This window comes from Gossypium hirsutum, chromosome D01, assembly GCF_007990345.1.
Source record: "Gossypium hirsutum isolate 1008001.06 chromosome D01, Gossypium_hirsutum_v2.1, whole genome shotgun sequence".
NCBI lineage: Eukaryota > Viridiplantae > Streptophyta > Magnoliopsida > Malvales > Malvaceae > Gossypium > Gossypium hirsutum.
Genome location: NC_053437.1, coordinates 62,111,821 through 62,139,243, shown reverse-complemented (window position 1 = coordinate 62,139,243; position 27,423 = coordinate 62,111,821). Strand labels below are relative to the sequence as shown.

At 34.0% G+C, this 27,423-nt stretch overlaps 2 protein-coding genes across 2 annotated transcripts; both read left to right on the top strand.

Annotated features, from left to right (window-relative positions):
• The first annotated feature begins 6,288 nt into the window (after positions 1-6,288).
• On the top strand, positions 6,289-7,636 carry LOC107928231 (momilactone A synthase). The gene is made up of 2 exons (XM_016859420.2): positions 6,289-6,462; positions 6,683-7,636. Exons 1-2 carry the CDS (start codon positions 6,434-6,436, stop codon positions 7,497-7,499), a joined length of 846 nt encoding a protein of 281 aa, XP_016714909.2. The 5' UTR covers positions 6,289-6,433; the 3' UTR covers positions 7,500-7,636.
• Positions 7,637-19,489: 11,853 nt separating this feature from the next.
• Positions 19,490-20,239, top strand: LOC121213617 (uncharacterized). Its single transcript, XM_041086418.1, has 2 exons — positions 19,490-19,607; positions 19,689-20,239. The coding sequence occupies exons 1-2, from the start codon at positions 19,490-19,492 to the stop codon at positions 20,237-20,239; spliced, it is 669 nt and encodes a 222-aa protein (XP_040942352.1).
• The last annotated feature ends 7,184 nt before the right edge of the window (positions 20,240-27,423 follow it).

Below are 27,423 nucleotides of genomic sequence, written 5' to 3'. Positions count from 1 at the left end.
CCCCCTTCTCACAATAACTAAAAGTCTCATATGAAAAAATATGATTAGAATCAAAAGTATGAATTACCACATATACGTTATCAGTTGTGAAAGAATTACTAACAATATCCTATGTAACCATTGCGAATAGCTAAAGAGGCGTAGAGCATTTTTCCCAGCATGTAAGTTGTAACTCATCTTTGTTGGAGTTCATCACACCAAGCGGGCCTGAGAACAAACCCTTTACAACACCCTTATCATCCCTCTGTACTCTACTACATCCCGCTAGCCCTGGTTTACCTCGTTCTGATCCATGGCATGCATGCTACATGCATACCTTTTCAATCATTTTTATAAGAATATAATGATTTCTATAATAATTTTATAATTTTAACCCACATCAACATTCATTATACATGCTACATGTCACAGCATTATTTCATTGTCGATAAAGGCTCAATTTGATGAAAAAATTCGATAAAAAATTACTTGATTTTTGATGAGGATTATTTTTTTTTTACTTTTAAACTTTTTATAATTATTTTTAATTTAATTTTTTTCTAATATAAAAAATCAAAATAAACCATGAAATAAATAAACATAAACTTGACAATATATAACAAAGTCCCTACTTCTATGTGGCGCTAATTGATTAATGGCTCTTTGAGTTACATTGAAATGCAGTTCAATTTCATTTAATTTATGAAACCTAACCGAGTCAAAATACTTGGCTAATGATAAAATATATGCTTCATATGCATGGATATGGTAATAAACATTTGTATTTAAAAAAAATGTAATTAGGTTGGAGAGTCCCGACATATTCCGAGTCAAGGGTGATTAATTAGAAAAGTCATAATCGAGACTTCAACTTTGTTTTTATTCTTTTTGGATCATTGACTTCAAAGTTATAAACTATAGTATTTTTATAATGAAGGTGTACAAACTAGGAGGATGCCATTGTTGATTTTTTGGAACATTGTTACCGGCCGCCCTGAAGTTATAAAAGACCGGAATAACATCCAATTGAAACACACCATCCCAAGCATTCCAATCAAAAGCGAGGGTTTATTTTCTTCTCACCTACTATGAGCTCCGAATCTTCAGTAATCAAGAGGTAATTTCTATTCAGGGGGTTGGGTTGGTTTCTACTTGTGTTAAATCGATTTTTTATTTTAAAAAACGAAAATGAAGTCGTCACAAATCACTTTCATGAGGTGTGATCGGATCACCTCGTAATTTTAATAAAATGTTTGATTTATTAAAACAATTTTCAATCTACAAAATCTAAGAAATGAGTTCGGGAGTCGGTTATGCACAAGGAAAGATTTGCACCCTCATGACGCCCAAAATTGGTACCTAATTGATTATTCGATGTCTTAATGTCGAAAATTAAAAATTGAAAATTTAAAGAGAATTTAAAACACGATCCCACCTTGCATAATGATATTTTAACTTAAAATCACTTAAGTAAGTTAAAACATATGTAAAAGGCCTTCTTTTCTCGAGGTAAACAAAAATGTCACGTCCCATAAGTTAGGACACAACATCTCAAAAGTTTGCTCATTATTCGATTATTAATTAAATCTCATGTGTTTTAATTTTAAAAGGGATGTTCGGTTATCTAAGTTCAGGAGAAAGTCGAACCCCGTAAGTTAGGGCATGACTTCTCGAATCTCCAAATACGGGATATTGACTTAATTTTAAAATGTCATTCATTGAGTAATAACAAATCTAACATTTAAAATAATGTGTATTTATCTTTTGGGTATAGTTTAAAAATGGACAATTATATTTAAACATAATATATGATATAGTGATAATGGAATAATATAAAATGGCTATATAGGTAGAATATTAGAATGATATATAATAAATAAATAAAGGAATACTATAATAATAATAATAATAATAATAATAATAATAATAATAATCAGAACATAATACTAAAATAAATAAGGTAACTTAAAATAAAAATAAAAATGGAAAATGCATGTTTAAAAAGATAAATAAACATGACATGAAAGTACCAAAAATAATAAAAGAAATAATAAAATAACAAGAAAAATAATAAAAATAAAAATAATAACGACAATAATAATAAATGAACAAAAAATGCACAAATAAAAGAGTATAAACAATCTAATTTTTAAGTGTAAAAAAATAAGAAGTAATAAATAAATAAATAACAGTTTGTAGAAAGGTTGAAATGAAATAAGTAGATGATTTAATTGAAATTTAAATGAAATTAGGGGTATAAATTGTAAATAATAAAAAATAAACAAAATAAAAGACCAAAATGAGATGCGTGAAAAGAAACAGGGACTAAATGAGAAATTATTCCAAGCCATGAGACACGTGTCATCCCCTAAACAGGTCTACAGTGGTCCAAGGACTAAATTGCACAAAAAACAAAACAAAAAGGGCGAAAATAACAAAATAATAAACAGTAGGACTAAATTAAAAATTAGCAAAAAAGTGGAAGGACCACAGCAGCAAGTAGACCCCTTTTAAAAAAACACGCAGATCTTGCTAAGGTTGGGTCCGGTTGGCGGGTCGTCTTCAAAACGATGTTGTTTTGGGACTTACAAACACCGGTCAAAACGGTGTCGTTTAACCCAACTTATATAAACCAAAATTTTTTAAAAAAATTCATTCTGCTTATCATTTTTTAAAACTTTGAAAACCATTTTTTATTCTTTTTTCTCTGAAAGAGGCCTCAAAGTCCGGCCATAGGAACAACGGACCTCCGTCGTGGCCGAAAAATCGCCTAAAAACCCATTTTAACCCATTTTTCGTGTAGAACTCTGATTCGGAGTCGAAAATACCAAACTAAAGCTGAAGCTCCCAAAAAAGGAAGAACACCTTTCGGTTCCCGATGTTCTCTATCGCGGCCTTGGCTGAATCCCCAAGGATTCGACGCCCTCTCATACCGAAGGAGACACCGATGGTGGCGCGAAGACCAAACGACAGGTGAAAGTTTTTATTTTTATTTATTACTTAAAAAGGAAAAATAAAAAAGAGAGTAAATCACATTTTAATATTTGTATATGATTTCTATTTCAAAATCTCTGTTTTTTTTTGTAGGTGGTTATGGCATTTATAGCCATATGTTACATATTATTTTTTTGCATTTTCCTTGTTGCTTCTGCGGTTTCCACTATTTTTTGCTACTATTTCTTTGTTGTTCCTGCGTTGTCCTTTTTGCTTTCTCTTTGTAGGTGGTAGTGGAGGGTCAATGACAGGGCAAGACCCTTGCCTTTGCCGTTTTGGTGCAAGGGCGGTAGATGAGGCATCAGGCTTTAGGGCGCGAGCATGCTGACATGGCCAAGGGCAGTGGCACGATGGGCACTAAGGTTTCTGTTTTACTGAAAAAATGTTTAGGCTATTGGGCCACTGGGCCTTGGGGTTTTTTTGTTTGGGCTTTCGGGACTTGTAAATGGACTAGCATATTTTGTAAATAGACTTGGGTTTTACTATTTATTTTTTGGTTTTTATTTTTTTTGTTTATTTATTTCTGGTTTCGGGTCGGACAAAATTGGGCCTTTACAGCTGCCCCTCTTTGCTCGTTGTCATGTAACGGGAATAGAGCAAAGACTTTAAGAAGGGCCCGTTTTGTCTAGTCTTGTCGAATTTTGACTTCTTTGGTGCTCCTCTTTTTCAAGTAGCTTCATTTTAGCCCACTACAACTTCAAGGGTAATTTCAATCTACTCCGCTGCAACTTCAGGGAAATGAGATTTGTAGCTTTAATCTGCTCCACTGCAACTTCAGGGAAATGAGACTCGCTATGGTAGATTTAATCCGACCCACTGCAACTCCAGAGAGATAAGGTTTGTAACTTTAATCTGCTTTATATGGTAGATTTAATCTGACCCACTCCAACTTTAGGGATATAGGAATTGTAGCTTTATCTTGCTCCACTGTAACTTTAGGGAGATAAAATTCGCCACTGTAGTTTTAATCAATCCATTGCAACTTTAGGGGTATGGAATTTGTAGTTTTATCTTGCTCCACTGCAACTTCAGAGAGATAAGATTCGCTATGGTAGATTCAATCCGACCCACTGCAACTTCAGGGGTATAGGATTTTTAGCTTCAATCTGCTCCACTACAACTTCAAGGAGATAAGATTCACTATGGTAGATCTAATCTGACCCACTGCAACTTTAGGGGTTTAGGATTTTTAGCTTCAATCTGCTCCACTACAACTTCTGGGAGATAAGATTCACTATGGTAGATCCCACCCACTGCAATTTCAGGGGGTACAGGATTTGTAGCTTCGATCTGCTCTACTGCAACTTTAGGGAGAAAAGATTTACTGTGGTGATTTCAATCTGACCCACTACAACTTCAGAGGTATAGGATTTGTGGTTTCACTGATCTTTTACACTGTTCTTTGGGAAACATGACCTGTAGGATCCATTTCATAAGCCTTTTTATGCCAAGCGATTAGGATGTTATGACCAGAATGAATCAAATGCTCCTAACTAAATGTATATGAATGATATTTGTGTGCATGCAGAATGTCATGAGTCCCTTTTTAATGCTTAAGTTGATATGGCTCGTTTTTCGTCAAGGTTCTATCACTGATGTGTTACCCTGCTTTCTTGTTCAAATCTGGCATCTTTAACAGGAATTTAAAAGAAATAAACACAATTCAAACTATTCGTTCTCAAATATTTCCAACCCTTAGATTTGGTTAGTTTTGACTATTGGTCATGTTTCAGGTCCTTACACTATTTAGAAAACCTTTTAGAACAATAGGAAGAAATCCTTTTACTAGAATATTGTTAGTCCATTAATCGTTATTTCAATGTAAGAATGCTTGAAAAATGTTGTAACAATGGACAAGATAGAAATTTATTGGAGCAACGCTCAAAATGAATAGATTAATCAAAACAGCAAACATTGCTAAAATACAAAATGAATAAAATGAAAATAGGTGCCCCACATATCATAGCATAAACTTCTCTGCACAAACTTCTCGGGGACCATTTTAAGCTTGATATGTGTTTAGAAAATCTAGAGTACATTGTTGATGCCTCAAGATGTAACGTTTCTTCTTCTGAGAGGACGCGATTACCACATGTTCAATCTTCGATCTAAATCTGAGTTGCCCTTTCCTAGGTTTTCAACTCAAAACCCCTTTGGTCTCAATACGCCCTTTTGCGAGTTTTTGCCTTGGCCTCTCCCTTTTTTTTAGGTGAAGTATTTCTTGACTGAATCCGAATTCACAGGGTCAGGCAGGTTTTTGCCATCCATCTTGGTCAAAATCAGCACTCCTCTAGAAAAGGCCTTTTTTGCCATATAAGGTCTTTCCCAATTTGGCATCCACTTTCCTCTGAAGTTCTTTTGTATGGGAAGGATCTTTTTCAATACCAGGTCCCCCTCATGGAATTCTCTAGAGCGAACCCTTTTGTCATAAGCTCGCATCATTTGTTTTTGGTACATCTGACCATGACGGATAGCTTTCAACCTCTTCTCTTCAATCAAGTTCAGTTGATCATATCGAGATTATATCAAAGCCAACGATAAGTGGGGCTATGGCGACAGACTTATTGTGAAATGTTTTTCGTGCTTAATTGAGTAGGTAAAGGTTAAGCCTGGTTTTTAATTTTCATTTTATATAAAAAAAATAGAGTTAGCCTTTGAATTAAATTGTTGTATGATCTTTTGAAATTATATTTTAGAATTTAATATTCAATATTTAAATCCATTTTTAATATTCCTTTGACTTTTTTCCAATAACAAAAAAATGTTTAAAAAAATAGGTTAAAATATTACATAAGTCCCTATATTTTTTAGAATTTTGAAATTTAATTATTTCTTATACTTTAATTTTTAAAAATTTAATCTCTTTATTTTTCAGATTGAAAATTAAACTCCGTTTGTTAATACTATCAATATTTTTGATTCAACTTGTTGGTGCGATATTTGAAATAAAAAAAATACTCACTTAATATCCGTGTAAGTAAAAATAATTACGTTCTAATAAACTTAAATTTAACAAAAAAATTAACAGGGTTAACGATTGATTCTAAACTTTAAAATTTGAAAAAGTAAATAAATTAAAATTCTAAAAATAAAAATACAATGAAATATTTTAAATTCTACACACATGTAGTAAAATATATTATAAAAAGTTACGCCCATACTGACAAGTCCCGACATATTCCAAGTCAAAGCAAAAATAATGGAAAAATATTTTGTCCCAATAGACTAGAAAGTAGCAAACATGGAGGAGTTCAATTTTTGGACGCAATATTATTGTTTATAGTAAATATATTATTTTTAAAATGAAAGCATACAAACAAGGTCGACGCCGTTTTTGATCTTTCAGAACAATCCCTGAAGTTATAAAGAGCAGAATAACAGGACGTGAAACCACAGCATCCCAAGCATTGCAATCAAAAGAAAAGGCAAAGGCGAGGGTCTATTTTCTTCACAAACTACAATGGCTTCCGAGTCTTTAGTAACCAAGAGGTAACTAAATCCTTGCAATATTCCGTAAATTCATATTTCACTATATTGGATTTAGATATTTCAATTTGGCAAGTCGAGTTGATTTTACATCCTGTCAATGTTGATAAGGAGGATTCAAGTTTAATTGAGTTCATGTAATTAGTCCCTTAAGATATGATATCTTATAGGTTTGGGTCTGAATTTTAGTATATAAACTTTTTTTCTACTTTGTTTGATACAGGCTAGATGGTAAGGTGGCACTGATAACTGGTGGTGCCAGTGGTTTAGGAGAGTGTTCAGCCAGGCTATTTCTCAAACATGGAGCCAAGGTTCTGATTGCTGATATTCAAGACGAATTGGGCCACTCCCTTTGCAAAGAGCTTGGAACTGAAAACTTCAGCTATGTCCATTGTGATGTAACATGCGAATCTGATGTCGAAAATGCCGTAAACTTAGCGGTCTCCAAGTATGGAAAACTCGATATCATGTTCAACAATGCAGGCCTTATTGGTGATGGTGAAGTCAGAGTGACAGACGCCAGCACTGACAACTTCAAGAGAGTGTTCGATATCAATGTCTTGGGTGGATTCTTGGGAGCCAAGTATGCAGCCAAGGTCATGGTTCCGGCCAAGAAAGGTTGCATTCTCTTCTCGTCGAGTATTTCTTCAAAAATCAGCATCGGTCTGCCCCATGCATACAAGGCATCGAAGCATGGCGTCGTAGGGTTGACGAAGAGCTTGGCCGTGGAGTTAGGTGAGCATGGAATTAGAGTTAATTGCATTTCACCTCACGCAACTGTGACCCCATTGTTCCAAACAACACTGGGGTTGCTCGATAAGAAGAAGGGAGAGGAGATGATTGCGGCTTCAGCTGTGTTGAAAGGCACCGTATTGGAACCTGAAGATTTTGCACATGCAGCACTGTATTTGGCAAGCGATGAGGCTAAATTCATCAGTGGTGTTAACGTGCCTGTCGATGGAGGGTATAGTCTCAGCAATCAGTCATGGAAGATGGGATTTGCAGCACTTTTGGATAAATCAACAAGTCCTCTATTTTAAGCTTTGAACAATATTTTCTTCAATAGGGAAAATAAAAATTACCCAAAATTAAAGTACCTGTAATAAATTGTATTGTCGGTCGGTCTGTGATGTATGCTTTCTTCATCAATATGCAATTATAGCAGGTGTTAGCTGCAGTCTCTGAGGAAAACAAGACGTGCTAATTTGAATTTTCAAACTCTAGTAGCCTTAATCAAGATATGAAATTCTTCGGAAAGTTGGTCTTCATTTTCATCCATCTTTATATATTATAACACTAATGAAGAATCTTAAATAATGTAAACTAAAATAACTAATAAATTTATCAAGGAAAGTATACCTATCAATTTAAAGGATTGATTAAAATTAAATTAAATTAAATTATCTAAATTAACTAATAAATACACCAAAGAATAAAACACTAAGACAATCCTGTATTAATCAAGTGACAAAATAATACCTAGATAAGAATCTATTTGGATTTCATCTATAATTCTTAATTTAATTTATGCAATTTATTTTTATTAGAAGTGGTAAGATAGAAGAATCTATTAGGACGAAGGCCGAATACTCTGACCGTCAAACCAATCCACAGAGTTGAAATATAGTGCATTTTTGACCGCATATAACTTAGCTTCGTTGGAGACCATCACACCAAGCGGGCCTGAGAACAAACCCTTATCATCCCTCAGTACTCCATTACATCTTGCTGGCTCAAGTGTACCATGTGCCGATCCATAGTATGCTACATGGCAAAAGTTTTCAATAACTTTTATAATAGTATAACAATTTCTGAAAAATTTCGATGAAAATTTATTTAATTTTTGATGAGGTTATTTGTTTCTTTTTTACTTTTAAACTTTTTATACTTATTTTTAATTTAATATTTTTCCAATATAAAAAATAGATCAAAATAAACTAACAAGCTGAAATAAATAAATATAAACTTGACAATATATAACCAAGTCCCTACTCCTACGTCGCATTGATTGATTAATGGCGCCTTGAGTTACGTTGAAATGCAATTCAATTATTGGTGTTGTGTGTAACAAGCCAATTTTGCACCGCACACAAAGTAATATAATAAACAAAACTAAATGAATAAAAGTCCAATAAACAGTCCAATCCATTTATAAAATAATATAATAAACAAAACTAAATGAATAAAAGTCCAATAAACAGTCCAATCCATTTATAAAATGTCAACCCAAATTGCATCAAGTCCAAATATTCCAAATTAACAAAAAAACCTTAATGGTTCAATGGCTTGTTAGCCTAAACTTTTCAGGAGAAACCCTAGCCTCGCCATCAGTCCTATGCTTTGGCCATGTCAGCGCCGCACCCTAGCCTCTGCCACCGTCAACCACCATTTGCAAGGACAGAAACCAAACACTCAATAGATAGAAACAGTGGCAAGAACAGTAAAAAAAATATAAAAATGGTATGAAATGGCTATAAAAGCCATTGAACAAATTTGTAAGAGAGGATTTTTTTTCTTTAAAAAAAAAGCAATCGAAAAACAAAATCAAAACACTTCAAAAGGTGATTATTTTTCTTTTTTTGAATCTGTTATTACATACATATATATAAAAATAAAACAAAAAAGAAAACTCACCTAGCATTCGGTCTGCTGCCGTCGTGGGTGGGCTCCGATGCGAAGGACCACCGAATCCCTAAAAAATTCTTTGATGGCTGTATCGGAGAGAAGAAAACCGAAGGGTCTTCTCATTTTCTTTTTGGAACTTTGGCTTTGATTTTGGTAGTTTCAACTCCAAATTGGAGTTCTACGCAAAGAAATACGCAAAAGGGGGCATTTTGGGTTTTTTTGGCCACCGGAGGTGGTAGTTGCCGTCATCAATGGCCGGTGGCCACTGCAGACATGCGACGGCGCCCGTGGCCGGAGCAAAAGGGGATTTCAAAGAAAAAATAAAGGTTTTTTAGATTTAAAAAAGAAAAACTAAGGCTGAAATGATTTTTTTCTAGAAATTTTTAACCTAAATAGATGTTCAAAATAACGTCGTTTTGGCTTAGGTCTATAAACCTAAAAAAAGCGTCGTTTTGAAAATCGACCCGCCCGCCTCAAGATCTGCATCTTTTTTAAAAAATAGTCTATTTTCGCCTTTGGTCCTTTCGCCTCTTTTAAATTTGGTCCTAATTTCTTTTTTTTCCCTTTTTTAGATCACACCACTTAATTTTAAATTTCTTTCAATTTGGTCCTCAAACTGCTGACCCCTTGAGGGAAGGACGCATGTATTTTTGGATTAATTTTTTCAAAGCCCTTGAAACTTTGCATCCCATTTTAATTTAGTCATTTATGTTTTTTTTTAATTCAGACCTTAGATTTCAATGGACATTCAATTTAGTCCTTATTTTCCCTTTTCCTTTATTATTTTCCGATTTATAATTTTAGTTTTATTTAAATTTCAATTTAACTCATTATTTATATAATTTAAGCTCTTCATTATTTTTTTGTTATTATTTACTTATTTATTTATTATGACAATTTCAGCCTTTCATGATTTTTTTATTTGCTTATTTATTTATTTATTTATTATTGCATTGCTTTTTTATTTTAAAATTTGTATTGTTTATTTTTGTACATTTTTGTCATATTGTCATCATTACCTCATTTTTTTTATTTTATTACTTCTTTTATTTTTAGTACTTTCATGCCTCGTCTTATCTTCCGTTTATTTTTATTTCAAATAATCTCATATATTTTATTATGATGATTACATTATTTAATTTATTTATATTTTATCATTCTAATATCCTACACATGTAGCCATTTTATTTTATTTTAGCAAAACTACTATATTATTTTTCATGTTACTCTATTTTATCCTTGTCATTATCATTTTACTTACTTATATTATTAATATGATAATAACTACTCTGTGATTAGTACCATTATTATAAAATCGATATTATTATAAAATTGATATTATTATTATAAAATTGGTATTATAAAATTGGTATTCTCATTATTATTGTAGTTGTATTACTATCATCATTTCATATATTATATCACAACATATTCATTCATTTTTTTGTAAAAAAATAATACATATGTTTTTTTTAAAAAAATAAGGATGTTATCTTCGTTTTATATAACGTTCAAAACCGAGGTAATGTTCATTATGTTGGAACTAGAAAAGTCGTGTTCTTAACTTACGAAATATGGCTTCTTTCTAAAATCGAGATAGTCGAATATCTACTTTAAAATAAATAAATAAAACAAGGTTTTGGTAGTTGTTCTCGTTTTCGAGGATTTAAGGCATTGTGTCCCAACTTACGGAAAGATGACCATTTCTTCTTGATTAACTTGAAATAAGCCCTTTTTACGAAAATTACTTTAGTTATGTAATGCCTTAATACAAAAAGGAATCGTGTTTTAAACTCTTTTCAAATTTTCATTCTCGACACTAAGACATCAATTAATCAACTAGGTGCCATTTTTGGGCGTTACGAGAGTGCTAACCTTTCCTCGTGCGTAACCCATTTCTTGGATTTTGTAAACCAAAATCATCATTTTAGTAAATTTAAACTTTTATTAAAATGATTAAATTACAAGGTGATCCAATCATACCTAAATAAAAAGGAATGGTGGCGACTCTCATTTTCATTTTAAAATAAAAAGTCTATAAAAAAGTGGTTTCGACAACTTGGTGACTCCGCTGGGGACAAAATAAGAGGGTCAACCCGCGAGTTGACTACTTTTGGTCTTTTTAGTGAAAATTGATAATTTGGTTTAAATTTACGACCCCTTTTATTGCATTTCATTCTTCATATATTGTCCTTGATCTCTCGGGCTATATAGCGATCTAGTATATTTATTTTATTACTTCAGAAGTTTTTTTTATGTGTTTTCCTCATAGTGCATTGCATAATCATTTGATTTTGCCCGTCTTAAGTGTGAGTGAGAAGCTATTCCTTTGTGAGGTCTTCACCTCCGTATAGGATTGTGGATCGCTTTCGGGATACATTCGTACCTATGTCTTCGTGAAATCTTTATCTTCGTATAACCATAGGGAAATGTGTTCCCTTGAATCGAACTTAGTCTATATGAGCTTATAATGGGTGAGGATCGAGGAATCTGTTGGTCCAGATACCCTTACTTTAGAACCGAACCACATATAATGAGCCTTAAGAACCTACCCTAAATAAAACCATACTGAATCTATAAATTTTCTATTTATTATTTCTTGCTTTGTATGAAATGTACTGACTTGTTTCATTTTATTTTGGTTGTGTCTGCATTGCATTTTCATCATAGAAAATGGTGTTGATTCACGTTCAGTTGCTAAATGGAGAGCTTGTCATGGAAAAGGGATTTCTAGATAAAGTGGAAGATAATGCAGCCGTCTGGATATGGCTTGAGAAGACACAACAAGAGAAGGGTGACAGCCTAACAGAGGGGTACATGTCAGAATTATGAGATTTTACTCGCATCAATGTGACTCAAAATAATCTCTAATAGTTGAAAGAGGTATGAGACCAATGGGATGACGAAACCAAGCAGTTATTCTACTGTAACTATGGTGATTTACCTTATCTACTCGATGTCAAAATGGATAAGCACTTATTTTGAGCTCTTGCCCAGTATTAGAATCCTGTCTATAGTTGTTTCACTTTTGGAAAGATAGACTTGGTGCCCACCGTAGAAGAATACACAACTCTACTCCGATGCCCGAGGGTTCAAGCCGACAAAGCTTATTCTAGAGAAGCTAACGTCCCGAATTTCTTAAAAACCTAATGAGCATCAGGGGGATGAGCAAGCAATGAGTTACGACCTAGATTAAACAAAAGGGAGATAGTAAATGCATCCCTTAGAAAAGCTTACGGGATCTGATCTTGGCACATCCAGATACGAAGAAAAGAGTTAACGTCTTCACCTTGAGTATCTATAGGTTGATCATTTTCCTCAAAGATGAGACAGTTTTAGATTTATTTGACCGGCTTAACAAAAGGGTCACACCCGTCTTGACAATTTTGGCAAAAACTTTCAGATCTTTGAATAAATGCCTGGAGAACGGGTGAAGGAAGATTTATTGTGTGTGCACAACTCTTACTAATCTGGTTTCACAGCCACTTTTAGAAGGTACAAAATGTTTCTTATTGAGTATTCTCAGAGAACTACTCTCTGTTGAAAGAATTCATGGCTACGCCAAAGCGAGATGATATTTCAGAGGAAAAATGTATGGCAATTCTCCAGAGTCTCCAAGAAGAAGACGTTGAATGGAGGGCTCATTAGATGATCCTTAATAAGATTTTGAACTGATGTGCAGACTTCGACTAGGTCCCTTTACTCGAGATATAGAGAGCTATTGGATACTCCTCTCTACTTGTATTACAACTGTATAGATTGAGGCAGTTTATACCGATAATGCAAGGGTTGGCATGGTGCAAGTTTGTGTACAAGGGAGATATTACAAGAAAAAGGTTCGTGAAATATCGAACACTTAGAACCAAACCCACAAAATGAAATGATTTACTGCAAATCCCATGACAACCCTCGAATATGATTGGTGGTAGGGTAAAATAGTCAATGAGTATGTCCTTATGTCAAGTCAAGAAAACACTCGGCCAATAGAAGAACACTTACAAGTAAACCTGTCTGAGTTGGAAGTCATAAAGCAAGACTTTGAAAATAGGAGTTCGTAGCCGGAGAAAAAGATAGAACAGTTGGAAGAGGAAAAGATGTAGCTAAGGTTAGACGTCGACGTCCAAAAGTTAGAGCCTAGAAAATGAGAAAAGGAAAGAATAAAGCTGAAGAAGACTTAGACAGTCTAAAAATAGATTATAAGAAGCTGCGCTTATTGATAATGACTATCAGGTTAGGTAAAACATCAGAACAATGGTGGCAAGAAATCAAAGAAGGAAATATTAGAGTTGATCAGTGGGAAAAGAAATTTCAAGATGCTCGAGTTCGAAAAGATGTTCTAGAAAGGGATTTGTTAGAAAGTCGAAATGAAAAATGTTGGATTAAGGGCTCGGGTAACAGGATTAGAAAGGACACTGCGTCAATATTGTAGTCGCAACTCCATAATTGAGTTGAAAGCAAGCCTAAATAAGATTGAAGAGTTGAAGAGAAAAATAGAAGAGCTCGAGATTACACTGCCAAATTGTGAACTTCGAGTTAAACTTTTAGAAACGAACAATGAACACTGGAAAAAGTAATTTCAATGCCCTCAAGGTCAGATTAGAGATAAAGATCACATCATGGGCGAAGCTGTGACTTAAGTATAGGATGTAGCCGACCATTTGCAAACCCTAACGATTCAAGTTGACATGCTGAGCTTAAAATACGAATCAAAATCAGATCGAGGCTGAGAATTAGCTTGGCTTCTTAGGAAAGTCAAGGCTTTGAATATTTGGACAAGGTCGTATATGTAAAATGTATCCGTTTTATGTAAAGAGATTCAGTTTCTAGTAAAGTTATTCTAATAGAATTGAATCAGAATCAACACCTCTTTTTGCATTCATTTTTCATTCATCAACATTACATTTCATCACATGCATTAAGTTTCATAAAAAGACCTTAATTAATCAAAATTATGACAATTACCCTGGAAACCAACAAGAATTTGCCAACCGAATATCGTTATGGCACCTGAGGTAAAACCAGAGCCATGGATCAAAAGTTAGAGAGATTGGAACAAATTCAGAAGGATATGCAAGATCAGTTGCAAGGCTAGCTGCAGGAAAAATTAGCTAAGGTACAACAAAACATGAGGGATTAAATACAAGAGTCCCAACGAAGCATGATAAGCCTGTTGACTTAGTTGTTGGCCAGAGGGACTGAAAAGGGGAAAAGTACTGTAAATAACTCTGAGGATGATAATAAAGACCCTATATACCCCCAGGCTTTACCCAGTAAATGCCCAAGCCCAACCAGATACATATCCATGAAGGGTACCTGTTACCATAAGACCTCAATAGTATCAAGCTAGTACTTTAGTACCGGTGAATTACCTAACAGGTTCAGGTTCCAACCTCGGGGATAATCCGACCAACCCAGTTGTTCCCGATTTGAAAAAAATGGCCGAAATGGATAGAGCAAATGTAGAACTGCCAAAAAAACTAAAAGGTTGGTGTAAGTGGTTGGAAGAGAAATTCAGAGTTATAGAGAATGCCGATTACCTTTGCGGGGTTAATGCTAGGGAACTGAGCTTAGTCCCAGATCTAGTGCTCTGACCAAAATTTAAAACTCTAAAATTCAAAAAATATAATGAGACTAGTTGTCTTGAAATCCATATCACAATGTTCTGTCGAAGAATGACAGGATACGTCAATAACGACCAATTGTTAATTCACTGCTTCCAGGATAGTTTGACTGAGTGGGCCGCCAAGTGGTACAACTAGCTCAACCATGCCAAAATTAACTCATGGAAAGACCTGACGTAGGCTTTTATGAATCAATACAACCATGTAACTGGCATGTGAAAGCTTTAGGTAGTATGCTTAGAGATGGAGAGAGGTGGCGACACAAGTCCAACCACCTCTTCTGGAGAAGAAGATAACAATGCTTTTCATAAACATTCTAAAAACCCCGTTCATTAACCATATGTTGGGAAGTGCTACCAAGAGCTTCTCAGATATAGTAATGTTTGGAGAGATGATTGAAAATACAGTAAGGAGTGGGAAAATAGATACGAGGGAAAACGCTAAAAGATCAGCCCCGAGAAAGAAGAAAAATGAAGTGAACTCCACTAGTGTGTATAAAGTTTATCAAAATAGGACATTGTAGGCCAACCAAGGACCATAACAACCAGCCATCAGGGTCCCTTAAGGCAAGAATCTAACTCAAGACCAAATATAGAAAAAATCCAGTTTACACTCATTCCGATCACATATAGGAAGTTATATTAGAATTCGTTCAATGCGCATGTGGTATCCCTATTTTACTTAGAACTCATGCAACCTCCGTCCCCAAAATGGTATGATGCAAATGCTCAATACGAGTACCACGTAGGAATATTGAGACATTTAATTGAGAACTACACTGCATTCAAAAATTTGACTGAAAGGTTCATCAAGATGAGAATCGTAAGGTTCGATGATCCGTGGGGACCTAATATGGCAGAAAATCTGCTACCTAGTCATTCAAATCAAGGGGTAAACATGATAATGGAAAGTGGAGGAAAGAGGACCAAAACTGATGTGGCAAAAGTAAAAACCCCACTACAATGGATTTGGAAAAAAATAATAGACGTGGGATTAATGATTCAAGATTCGAAAGAGATACCTAAAGGGATTATGAGCTACTGTGAGTTCCACACTGAAGAAGGTCATGAGATCCAAGAGTACACTGAATTCAGAGCTCTAGTGTAAAGTTTGATGGATAACAAGAAGCTAAAATTCTTTGAAGATGTCAAAGGCTCAAAAGGAGGAGACATCTGCGCCTTAGAGGAAGGATGAACAGAGAAGGTCCACAAAGTCAATCACCCGGTGTTGATTATTTCACAGTCGAGAAGTAATAAAGCAGGAACATAAGCTGTGCCAAGAGTCATAATTAAAAAACTTGTGGTTTTTCCCTACAAGGACAACAAAAAGGTTCCATAGAATTATGAATGCAATGTGATGGTTACAGGAGAGAAGAGCTCGGTGGGCGCTTCAGAAGACGACCAGGATATCAGTTTCTACACGTACAATAAGGGGCGCTATAACCTTGCAAGTGCGAGAACCGAGCCCGTTAAAGGAAAAATATTGGCAGTTGAACATAAGAAAGAAATGACGATTAGGTTTGAATCTCCTGTTAACGAGCTAGTAAATAAGAACGAGGCTAAGAATTCTTGAAATTCTTGAAGCATAGCAAGTATAGTGTTGTAGAATAGCTACACAAACAACCAGCTCACATATCAGTACTAACCTTGCTCTTGAGCTCAGAGACATATCGTAGCACGTTAATGAAGGTGTTAAATGAAACTTATGTCACTAATGATATTTCTGTGAATAAGATAAACCTACTGGTTAACAATATAAGTGCCGACAACTTAATCTTTTTCAATGATGATGAAATACCTCCGAGGGGCATGGAATCCACAAAGGCCCTACATATCACTACCAGCTGTAAAAGATATACATTGCCGGGGGTATTAATAAAAAAATAGATCTGCATTGAATGTCTTGCCTCTATCATCATTAAACAGATTACTAGTGGATAGCTCTTACATAAAGACATGTCAAAATATAGTGAGAGCATTCGATGGTATAGAAAGGAGGGTGATGGGAAGGATTGAAATACCTCTCCTAATTGGTCTGAACATATATGAGGTAGACTTTTTAGTGATGGATATCAAACCTTCTTATAATAGCTTGTTGGGTAGGCCTTGGATTCACTCGGCTAGGGTAGTGTCATCGTCACTACACCAAAAACTGAAGTTGTTAACGGAGGGTCGACTGGTGACGATAAACGCTGAAGAGGATATTATTACATCCGTAACTAGTAACATACTATACATAAGAGCAGATGATAAGGTAATAAAATGTTCCTTTCGACCACTGAAATTTGTTAATGCATCTTTCATTGTTGTAGGAAACAAGATCCCAGTACGAAGAATATCCAAAACCACGAAGATGGACATGCAATTGATGGTTGGAAAAGGAGCCTTACTTGAAAAAAAACTCAGAAAATACCTTTGAAAGAGAGTCGAGGCACCAATGCTGATGGACAAATGAGACCATTTTGGCTTAGGATACAAGCCAAATGTGAAGCAAAAGAAGAGAGAGTTGGATAAGAAACAAGAAAGAAGAAAAGCGTAACTTAACGGGGGAGAAGTCAAATAGGAACAGATAACTTTTCCCCATATATCTAAAACATTTGTGTCAGGAGAAATAATTTATCCTAAATGAAGAATGGTAGAAAAAGAGAGTTCAAAAGGAATGTTGGAAAGCTTGAGCATCAATGTTATATCCAAAGAAGGAATTGGGGAAAACTTGTTAGGCATTCGTCCTTATATCTCCAGAAGTGTTCTGAACAATTAGACTGTGGAAGAGATCCCTGTAATTTTTAGAACTGATTCAGAGTAATGTTCAAAACACACTTATTGCTCTAAGCCTGAGAGCAATAAGAATCCTTTAGTGAAAAAGGTATATGTCCATTATTTTTATTTCAATAAAATGCATCTTTATGTCTCATTTTGGCAAATGTTCTTTTATTCTTTCCATTTCATTCATACTAATACCACACAGATAATTATTCTTAGATTCATTTGTTCTTTGGGTCTTCCTTCGTTCCTATAATAGGTCTTTAGATATCAATGATATGAGCAACGCTGCTACTGACTTAGAATCTCCTTTTGAGCTAGATATGTGTCTAGAGGAACCTCAGGACTTTGAAGAGGATTGAATTTATAACCTATCTCCTGATTTGTTAAGGATGGTAGAACAAGATGAGAAACAAATTTTACCTTACAAAGAGTCAGTAGAAGTTGTGAGTTTAGAAGACAAACAAGAAAAGAAAGAGGTGAAGATTGGAACTTGCATCACAGTAGAGACAAAACGAGGCCCCATCGAGTTACTTCAAGAATTCAAAGATGTCTTTACATGGTCGTATCAAGACATGCCTGGGCTAAGTACTGATATTGTGGTACACCAGCTCTCCATAAAGAAGGAATGAAAGCCAGTTCAATAGAAACTCCAAAGGATAAAGCCCGACATCCTGTTGAAAATAAAAAAAGAGGTCAAAAATCAATTTGAAGCTAGTTTTTTACAAGTGGTTAAATATTTAAAGTGGGTAGCTAATATAGTTTTCGTCCCTAAGAAACATGGGAAAGTACGAGTGTGTGTAGACTATAAGAATTTAAACAAAGCTAGCCCAAATGACAATTTCTCGTTGCCTCACATCAACATCTTAGTTGATAACACGCCAGGTTACTCATTGTTCTCCTTCATGGATGGCTTCTCTGGATACAACCAGATTAAGATGCATTCTGAAGATACAGAAATGACTACATTCTAATTGTGAGGAGAACATTTTTCTATAACGTAATGCCATTCGGACTGAAAAATACGAGAGCGACATATCAAAGAGCCATGGTAACTTTTTTTCATAATATGATGCACAAAGAAATCGAGGTTTATGTCGACGATATGATTGCAAAATCTCGAATAGAAGAAGAGTATATACAAGTCCTGAGGAAATTATTCTTCAGATTTAGGAAATTTCAACTAAAGCTCAATTCGGTAAAATGTACCTTTGGGGCTAGGTCGGAAAAATTCCTAGGATTCGTAGTCAGTAAAAAGGGATCGAGATTGACCCAGATAAAGTCAAGGCTATACAAGAGTTGCCTCTATTGTGCACTTAAAAAGAGGTTTGGGGTTTCTTAGGGAGATTAAATTACATCGCCCGGTTCATTTCACAGCTAGCAGAGAAATTCGACCCCATATTCGATCTCCTTAAAAAATAAAATCCAGGTGTGTAGGACGAAGAATGCCAGAAAACTTTTGACAAGGTCAAACATTACCTGTCTAATGCTCTAATACTGATGCCACCTAGTCCAGATAAGCCACTGACACTGTACTTGGCAATATTTGGGAATTCTATGAGATGCGTGCTTGGCCAACACGATGAGTCAGGAAGAAAAGAAAGGGCGATATACTAACTCAGTAAGAAATTCATTGAATGTGAGACAAGATATCCGCCAATTGAGAAGTTGTGTTGCGCCTTAATCTAGACAACCTGGAGACTAAAATAGTACATACTGTACCGCACAACTTGGCTAATCTAAAAAATAGACCCTCTAAAGTATGTGATGGAGTTGACTGCTCTGAATGGAAGAATTGCCCGATGACAAATTCTGCTTTCTGAGTTTGATATAATCTATGTGAACCAGAAAACAATAAAAAAGGGTGCAATAGTAGACTTCCTAGCCAATAGAGCTCTAGAAGATTACGAGCCTTTGAACTTTGCTTTTCTGAATAAAGATTTGATGTATATTCCAACCACTGAAAAAGATGCTTAAGAAGGGGATCCTTGGAAACTAAATTTTGACAGAGCTTTAAACGCTATGGGTAACGAAATTGGGGTAGTCCTTGTATCCCCAAACGGGGATCATTATCCCTTTACTTGGAAATTGGATTTTGATTGCATGAACAATATGACAGAATACAAAGCATGCATCATGGGTATCCATGCAGCCATAAAACGCAAGATCAAAATACTAGAGGTATATGGGGATTCTGCACTAGTGATTTATCAACTCAAAGGTGAATGGAAGACAAGAGATCCTAAGTTGATCGAGTATAGAAGGCTAGTCCTAGAGTTAATTAAAGAGTTTGATGACATCACCTTCTGCTACCTTTCACGAGATGAAAATTTGATAGCTGATGCCCTAGCTACCTTAGCTTCCATGGTCAAAATGAACAAACAAGAGGATGTAAAACCTATCCAAGTGAGTATTTATGAGGCACCGGCTCATTGCTACAACATCGAGGAAGAGGAAAAGGATGATCACCCTTGGTACCATGATATATTACGATATGTAAAGAATCGTGAATACCCTAATCAGGCGATCGAGAATGATAAAAGGATGCTGAAGATATTGGCCAATGACTATGTCTTAGATAGGGAGATCCTAAGATGTGTGGACATCATTGAGGCCAAGAAGATTTTGGAAGAAGTTTGTGAGGGTGTTTGCAGAACACATGCTAATGGTTTTACAATGGCCAGGCAAATCATAAGATTCGGGTATTATCGGTCCATCACGAAAGGGGATTGTATCAGTTATGCCAGGAGATGCCACAAGTGCCAAATTTAGATAGACAAAATTCATGTGCTTCATTCACCTCTTCATGTTATGACTTCTCCATGGCCTTTCTCTATATGGAGTATGGATGTCATTGGGTCGATCTCGCCAAAGCTTGTAATGGTCATCTTTATGGTCATTGATCACTTCACCAAGTGAGTAGAGGTCACTTCTTATGCCAATGTCATGAAGTCGACAGTCAGTAAATTCTTGAAGAAAGAGATCATATATCGGTATGAGATGCCAAAAAGGATTATGACAATGCATTGAATTTGAACAATAGTATGATAGCGGAGGTCTGTAGTTAATTCAAGATCAAATATCATAACTCGTCACCATATAGCCCAAAAATGAGTGGTGCAGTGGAGGTAGCCAATAAGAACATTAAGAAGATCGTGGGAAAAATGACAAAGACTTATAAAGATTGGCATGAAAAGTTACCATTTGCCCTCTATGCTTATCGAATGTCTATTAAAACCTCCACCACGTCAACGCCTTTCTCATTGGTTTATGGAATGAAGGCGGTCTTGCCTATTGAAGTTGAGATTCCTTCTCTCTGAGTTTTGTTAAAATTGAAGTTAGATGAAGTAGAATGAACCCAATCTCGATATGATCAGCTGAACTTGATTGAAGAGAAGAGGTTGAAGGCTATCCGTTATGGTCAAATGTATCAAAAATGAATGATGTGAGCTTATGACAAAAATGTTCACCCCAGAGAATTCCATGAGGGGGACCTGGTATTGAAAAAGATCCTTTCCATACAAAAAGACTTCAGAGGAAAGTGGATGCCAAATTGGGAAGGACCTTATGTGGTAAAGAAGACCTTTTCTAGAGGAACGCTGATTTTAACAAAGATGGATGGAAAAAACTTGTCTAATCCTGTGAATTCGGATGCAATCAAGAAATACTTCACCTAAAAAAAAGAGAAGCCAAGGCGAAAACTCACAAAGGGCTCATTGAGACCAAAGGAGTTTTAAGTTGAAAACCCGAAAAAGGGCAGCTCAAATTTGGATTAAAGATTGAACATGTGATGGCCAGGTCTTCTCGAAAGGAAGAACATTACATTTTGGGGCATCAACAAAGTACTCTGGATCTCCTAAACACGAATTAGGCTTAAAAAGTGTCCTCGAGAAGTTAGTGCAGAGAAGCTTATTATACGGTATATGGGGCACCTAGTTTCATCTTACTAATTTTGTATTTTAGCAACATTTTCTACTTTGATTAATCTATTCATTTCGAGCTTTGCTCCCAATAAATTTCAATCTTGACCATTGTTATGATCTTTTTTAAACATTTTTCATTGAAATAATGATTAATGGACTAATAATATTGAAGTAAAAGGATTTTTGTATATTGCTCTAAAAGGTTTTCTAAATAGTACAATGACCTGAAATAGAACCACTAGTCAGAATTGACCAAATTTAAGAGTTAGAAAATGTTTGGGAATGAGTAGTTTAAATTGTAATTATTTTGTGGGTTTCTGTTAAAGATACCAGATCTGAACAAGAAGGCATGGGAACACATCAGTGATGGAATCTTGACGAACAAGCAATGCCAACCAAAGCAGTAAAAAAGGATCATTCTCAAAAAATGACATTCTGCATTCATGCAAATATCATTCATATACATCTAGTTAGAAGCATTTGATTCATTCTGATCATAACATACTAATCGCTTGGCATAAATATAAGCCCATAAAATAGATTCTACAGGTCATGTTCCCTAGAGAACGGCGTAACAGATCAGTGAAACCACAAATCCTATACCCTTGAAGTTGCAGTAGGACGAATTGAAGTCATCATAGCGAATCTTATCTCACTGAAGTTACAGTGGAGCAGATTGAAGCTACAAATCCTATACCATTGAAGTTGCAGTGGATCGGATTAAATCTACCGTAGTAAGTCTTATTTCCTTGAAGTGGAATAGATTAAAGCTACAAATCTTATCTCTCTAAAGTTGCAATAGAGCAGATTGAAGCAATAAATCTTATCTCCTTGAAGTTGCAGTAGAGCAGATTGAAGATAGTAAATCTTATCTCTCTAAAGTTGCAATAGAGCAGATTGAAGCTACAAATCTTATCTCCCTGAAGTTGCAATGGAACAAATAGAAGATAGTAACTCTTATCTCTTTGAAGTTGTAGTAGAGCATATTAAAACCATATCTCCTTAAAGTTGCAGTGGAACAGATTAAAGCCATAAATCTTATCTCCTTGAAGTTAGAGTGGAGCTGATTAAAACTACAAATCTCATCTCCTTGAGGTTGCAGCGAAGTAGATTGAAATTACAATTCCTATATCCCTGAAGTTGTAGTGGGTTAGAATGAGGCTACTTGAAGAAGGGAAGCACCAAAGAAGTCGAGATTCGGCAAGACCAGTCAAAATTGGCATTTTTAAAGTCTTTGCTCTATTCCCGTTATGCGACATTGAGCAAAGAGGGGCAGTTGTAATAGGCCAATTCTGCCCCGCCCACTAAACAAAATAATATAATAAAAAAATCAAATAAATAGAAGTCCAATAAACAGTCCAGTCCATTTACAAAATGTCAGACCCAAATTACATCAAGCCCAAACGACCCAAATTAACAAAAAACCCTAATGGCCTAATGGCCCGTTAGCCTAAACTTTTCAGCAGAAACCCTAGCCTCGCCGCCGCTCCTATGCCTTGGCCACATCAGCACCACACCTTACCCTCTACCACCGTCAACCACCATCTGCAAGGACAGAAACCAAACACGCAACAGATAGAAACAGTGGTAAAAATAGTAAAAAAATATATAAAAATTGTATGAAATGACTATAAAAGCCATTGAACAAATTTGTAAGAGGGGATTTTTTTTAAAAAAAAGAGCATTCAAAATACAAAATAAAAAAACTTCAAAAGGTGATTTTTTTTGAATTTGTTATTACATACATATATATATAAAGAAAACAAAAAATAAAACTCACCTAGCATTTGGTCTGCTGCTGTCGTGGGTGGCTCCAATGCAGAAGACCTCTAAATCCTTAAAAGATTCGTTGATGGTTGTATCGGAGAGAAGAAAACTGAAGGGTCTTCTCATGTTTGGAACTTTGGCTTTGATTATGGTAGTTTCAACTCCAAATCCGAGTTCTACGCAAAAAACTACGCAAAAGGGGGCATTTTGGGTTTTTTCAGCTATTGGAGGTGGCGGTCGCCATCACCATCGCCGATGGCCAATGGGCACGGTGAACGTGCGACGACGCCAATGGCTGGAGCAAAATGGGATTTCAGAGAAAAAACTAAGGCTGAAATAATTTATTTTCTAGAAATTTTTAACTTAAATAAAGGTTCAAAACGACGTCGTTTTGGCCTGGGTCCATAAACCTCGAAACGGTGTCGTTTTGAAGATCGATCCAAAAACTAACCCGTCGACCTCAAGATTCGTGTGTTTTTAAAAAATGGTCTATTTGCGCCTTTGGCCCTTCTATTTTTCAGCTTATTTCAATCTAGTATTATTTTATTTTTATTTTTTTGATTTTCCCACTCAATTTTATTTTATTTTCATTTTGGACCATGGGCCATTTTAAGTGATGGATGCCTGAAACGGCGTCGTTTTGAGGCTCGACCCGAAAATCAACCCTACCCACCTCTAGATCCGCGTGTTTTTGTTGCAAGGGTCTATTTGAGACCTTGGTCTTTTCGCTTTTAGGCCTCTTTTAAATTTGGTCCTAATTTCTTTTTTTTGTTCCTTTTTTAGATCGCACCACTTAATTTTAAATTTCTTTCAATTTGGTCCTCAGACCGCTGACCCTCAGGGGAAGGACGCGTGTATTTTTGGATTAATTTCTTCGAAGTCCTCAAAACTTTACATCGTGTTTTAATTTAGTCATTTATGTTTTTTTAATTCAGACCTTAGATTTCAATGGACATTCAATTTAGTCCTTACTTTCCCTTTTCCTTTATTATTTTACGATTTATAATTTGATTTTATTTAAATTTCAATTTAACTCATTATTTATTTAATGTCAGCTCTTCATTATTTTTTTGTTATTATTTACTTATTTATTTATTTATTATGGCAATTTCAGCCTTTCATAATTTTTTTATTTGCTTATTTATTTATTTATTGTTGCCTTACTTTTTTATTTTAAAATTCGTATTGTTCATTTTTATACATTTTTGTCATATTGTCATTATTACCTCAATTTTTTTTATTTTATTACTTCTTTTATTTTTAGTACTTTCATGCCTTGTCTTTTTAATCATGCATCTTCCGTTTATTTTTATTTTAAATAATCTCATATATTTTATTATCATGGTTACATTATTTAATTTATTTATATTTTATATTCTAATATCCTACTCATGTACCCATTTTATTTTATTTTACCAAACTACCATATTATTTTTACATGTTATTCTATTTTATCCTTGTTATTATCATTTTACTTACTTATATTATTAATATGATAATAACTACTCTGTGATTAGTATAAAATCAATATTACTATAAAATTGATATTATTATTATAAAATTGGTATTATAAAATTGGTATTCTCATTATTATTGTAGTTGTATTACTATCATCATTTCATATATTATATCACAACATATTCATTCATTTTTTTGTAAAAAAAATATGTTTAAAAAAAAAGATGTTATCTTCGTTTTATATAACGTTCAAAACCGAGGTAATGTTCATTATTTTGGAACTAAAAAAGTCGTGTTCTTAGCTTACGGAATATGGCTTCTTTCTAAAATCGAGATAGTTGAATATATACTTTAAAATAAATAAAAAAAATAAGGTTTTGGCGGTTGTTATTGTTTTCGAGGATTTAAGGTATTGTGTTCTAACTTACGGGACATGATCCTTAATTTCTTCTCGATTAACTTGAAATAAGCCCTTTTTGCGGAAACTATTTTAGTTATGCAATGCCTTAATATAAAAAGGAATCATGTTTTGAACTCTTTTCAAATTTTCAATTCTCGACACTAAGACATCAATTAACCAACTAGGTATCATTTTTAGGCGTTACGAGAGTGCTAACCTTTCCTCGTGCGTAATCGACTCCCGAACCCATTTCCTGGATTTTATAGACCAAAAATGATCGTTTTAGTAAATTTAAACTTTTATTAAAATAATTAAATTACGAGGTGATACAATCACACCTAAATAAAAAAGATTGGTGGCCACTTTCATTTTCATTTCAAAATAAATAGTTGATAAAAAAAGGTTTTCCGCTTAAGTACTTTAAATCAATATCATTTAATTTATGAAACCTAACCGAGCCAAAATACTTGGCTAATGATATATACATATTCCGGGTCAAGGGTGATTACTTAGAAAAGTCATAATCGAGACATCAATTTTTTGTTTTTTTTGGGTCACTGATTTGAAAGTTATAAAATATATTATTTTTATAACGAAGGCGTACAAACCATGAGGATGCCATTGTTGACATTTTGGAACATTGTTACCCTACTTGAAGTTATAAAAGACCAGAATAACATTCAATTGAAACACACCATCCCAAGCATTGCAATCAGAAGAAAAATCAAAAGCGAGGGTTTATTTTCTTGTCAACTACTATGAGTCATTTTGGAATTGTGGACAAAATCATATCAGATTATTTGAAGTTATATGTTGGTGTCATTTTATATTTGAGTAATTTAAATTTAGATAATTTTCTATTTGAAGTATTTTCATGTTTAAGTTGGACAGACTCATATTATTGATTTTTTAAGAATAATTTTTGTTGACTTGAAATAATTGCAAAGTAACAAGCAATATGTATGAGTAGAAATTACTGTGGAACTAAACAAGTTTAACGAGGGATAAAAAAATTTGTTTATGCAGCTGAGTTCTCCTACGTTTACGTATACTAGTTCAGTGAGAAGAATCTACTATTTTTCAATAATTACAACCGGTGAACCTAATTTTAACATACCCTTATTTAGACTTTGAAAAGAATCCACTACTTAAATTTATATTCCCGTAAATCAAATGTAAAATCAATATTTAACTAAAATAATATTGATTAAACATTGAATTAGAACATAAAATCATTAAAAATAATATCAAAATTTTGAATATTCAAATTATATATTTACATAAATTTTGACAAAAAATATAATATATTTAAATGCAAATTTTAATGTTTTATTCAAACTATGTACCAAACTTTTGACCAAAAAATATGATATATTTGAATTTGAATAGTCAAATAATATATTAAAATATAACCAAAATACAAAAAGAAAATCAATTAAAAATGATATTGTCTACTCTTTTCTTTTCGGTGTCATTATTTTTCGAATAAGATTTAACTTTCCTCTTCTAAAAATTATTATTTTAATATTTCATTCCTTTTTGAGAAACTTCTATCTTATTCATGCTAGTAATCTCTCTTATGTTTACTGGTGATTTTTAGAGGTAAACTTTGGTGCCAAACATATAGCAACGTAAACCTACGAATGTTTTTTGAATTATCAATCATCAAATGTGTCGACCAATTAGTGAAATTATTGTAAGCGTCAAGCAGAAAATTTGTCACTAATTAATATAGCAGAAAATTTTTAAAAACATATCTTCCATCTCCTTGCTTTCCTTCGTTTTCTCTTCACAGTTTCTTCTTATCACCGTTGCGTCACTATTGCACCAGAGAAGTACGGGAATAGGCAAATAATTTTCTCCAATTTTTCGGGTTCTTCATTTATAAATAAAAGAAAGTAGTAATTAAATTGATAATAGTTTAGTTATATGATTTGTTGGAGCTTACTAGAAAAATCATAAAGTTTTAATTTAGACCCTTTATAATTTAAAAATTTTAAATTAATAATGGTAAAATTATACTTTAGCCCCCTAAAAATGATAAAAATTTAATTTAACTCCTTGAAAATTATAAATATATAAACTATTAAAATGATAAAATTATATTTTTACTATTGTAAAAATATATAATTTAATGACAGTCCTCTCAGAAATTTTTTTTGACTACACCCCTGATTATATGTGAAAAATATCAATAAATCAAAATCTTATACTAAATTCTACACGGGTTTTCCATGAGAGTGCTAAAGTTAACGTACTATGTAAATTAATTCGATGTTTATTTTGTTAAAATATTTAAATATCTAAAATGAAAGTTTATGAAAATTATATAATTTACTCTAAAAAACATTTGTTATTAGAAAATATAATTTGACTCCACATGTTTAGAATAGAGTGATAATTAGAAA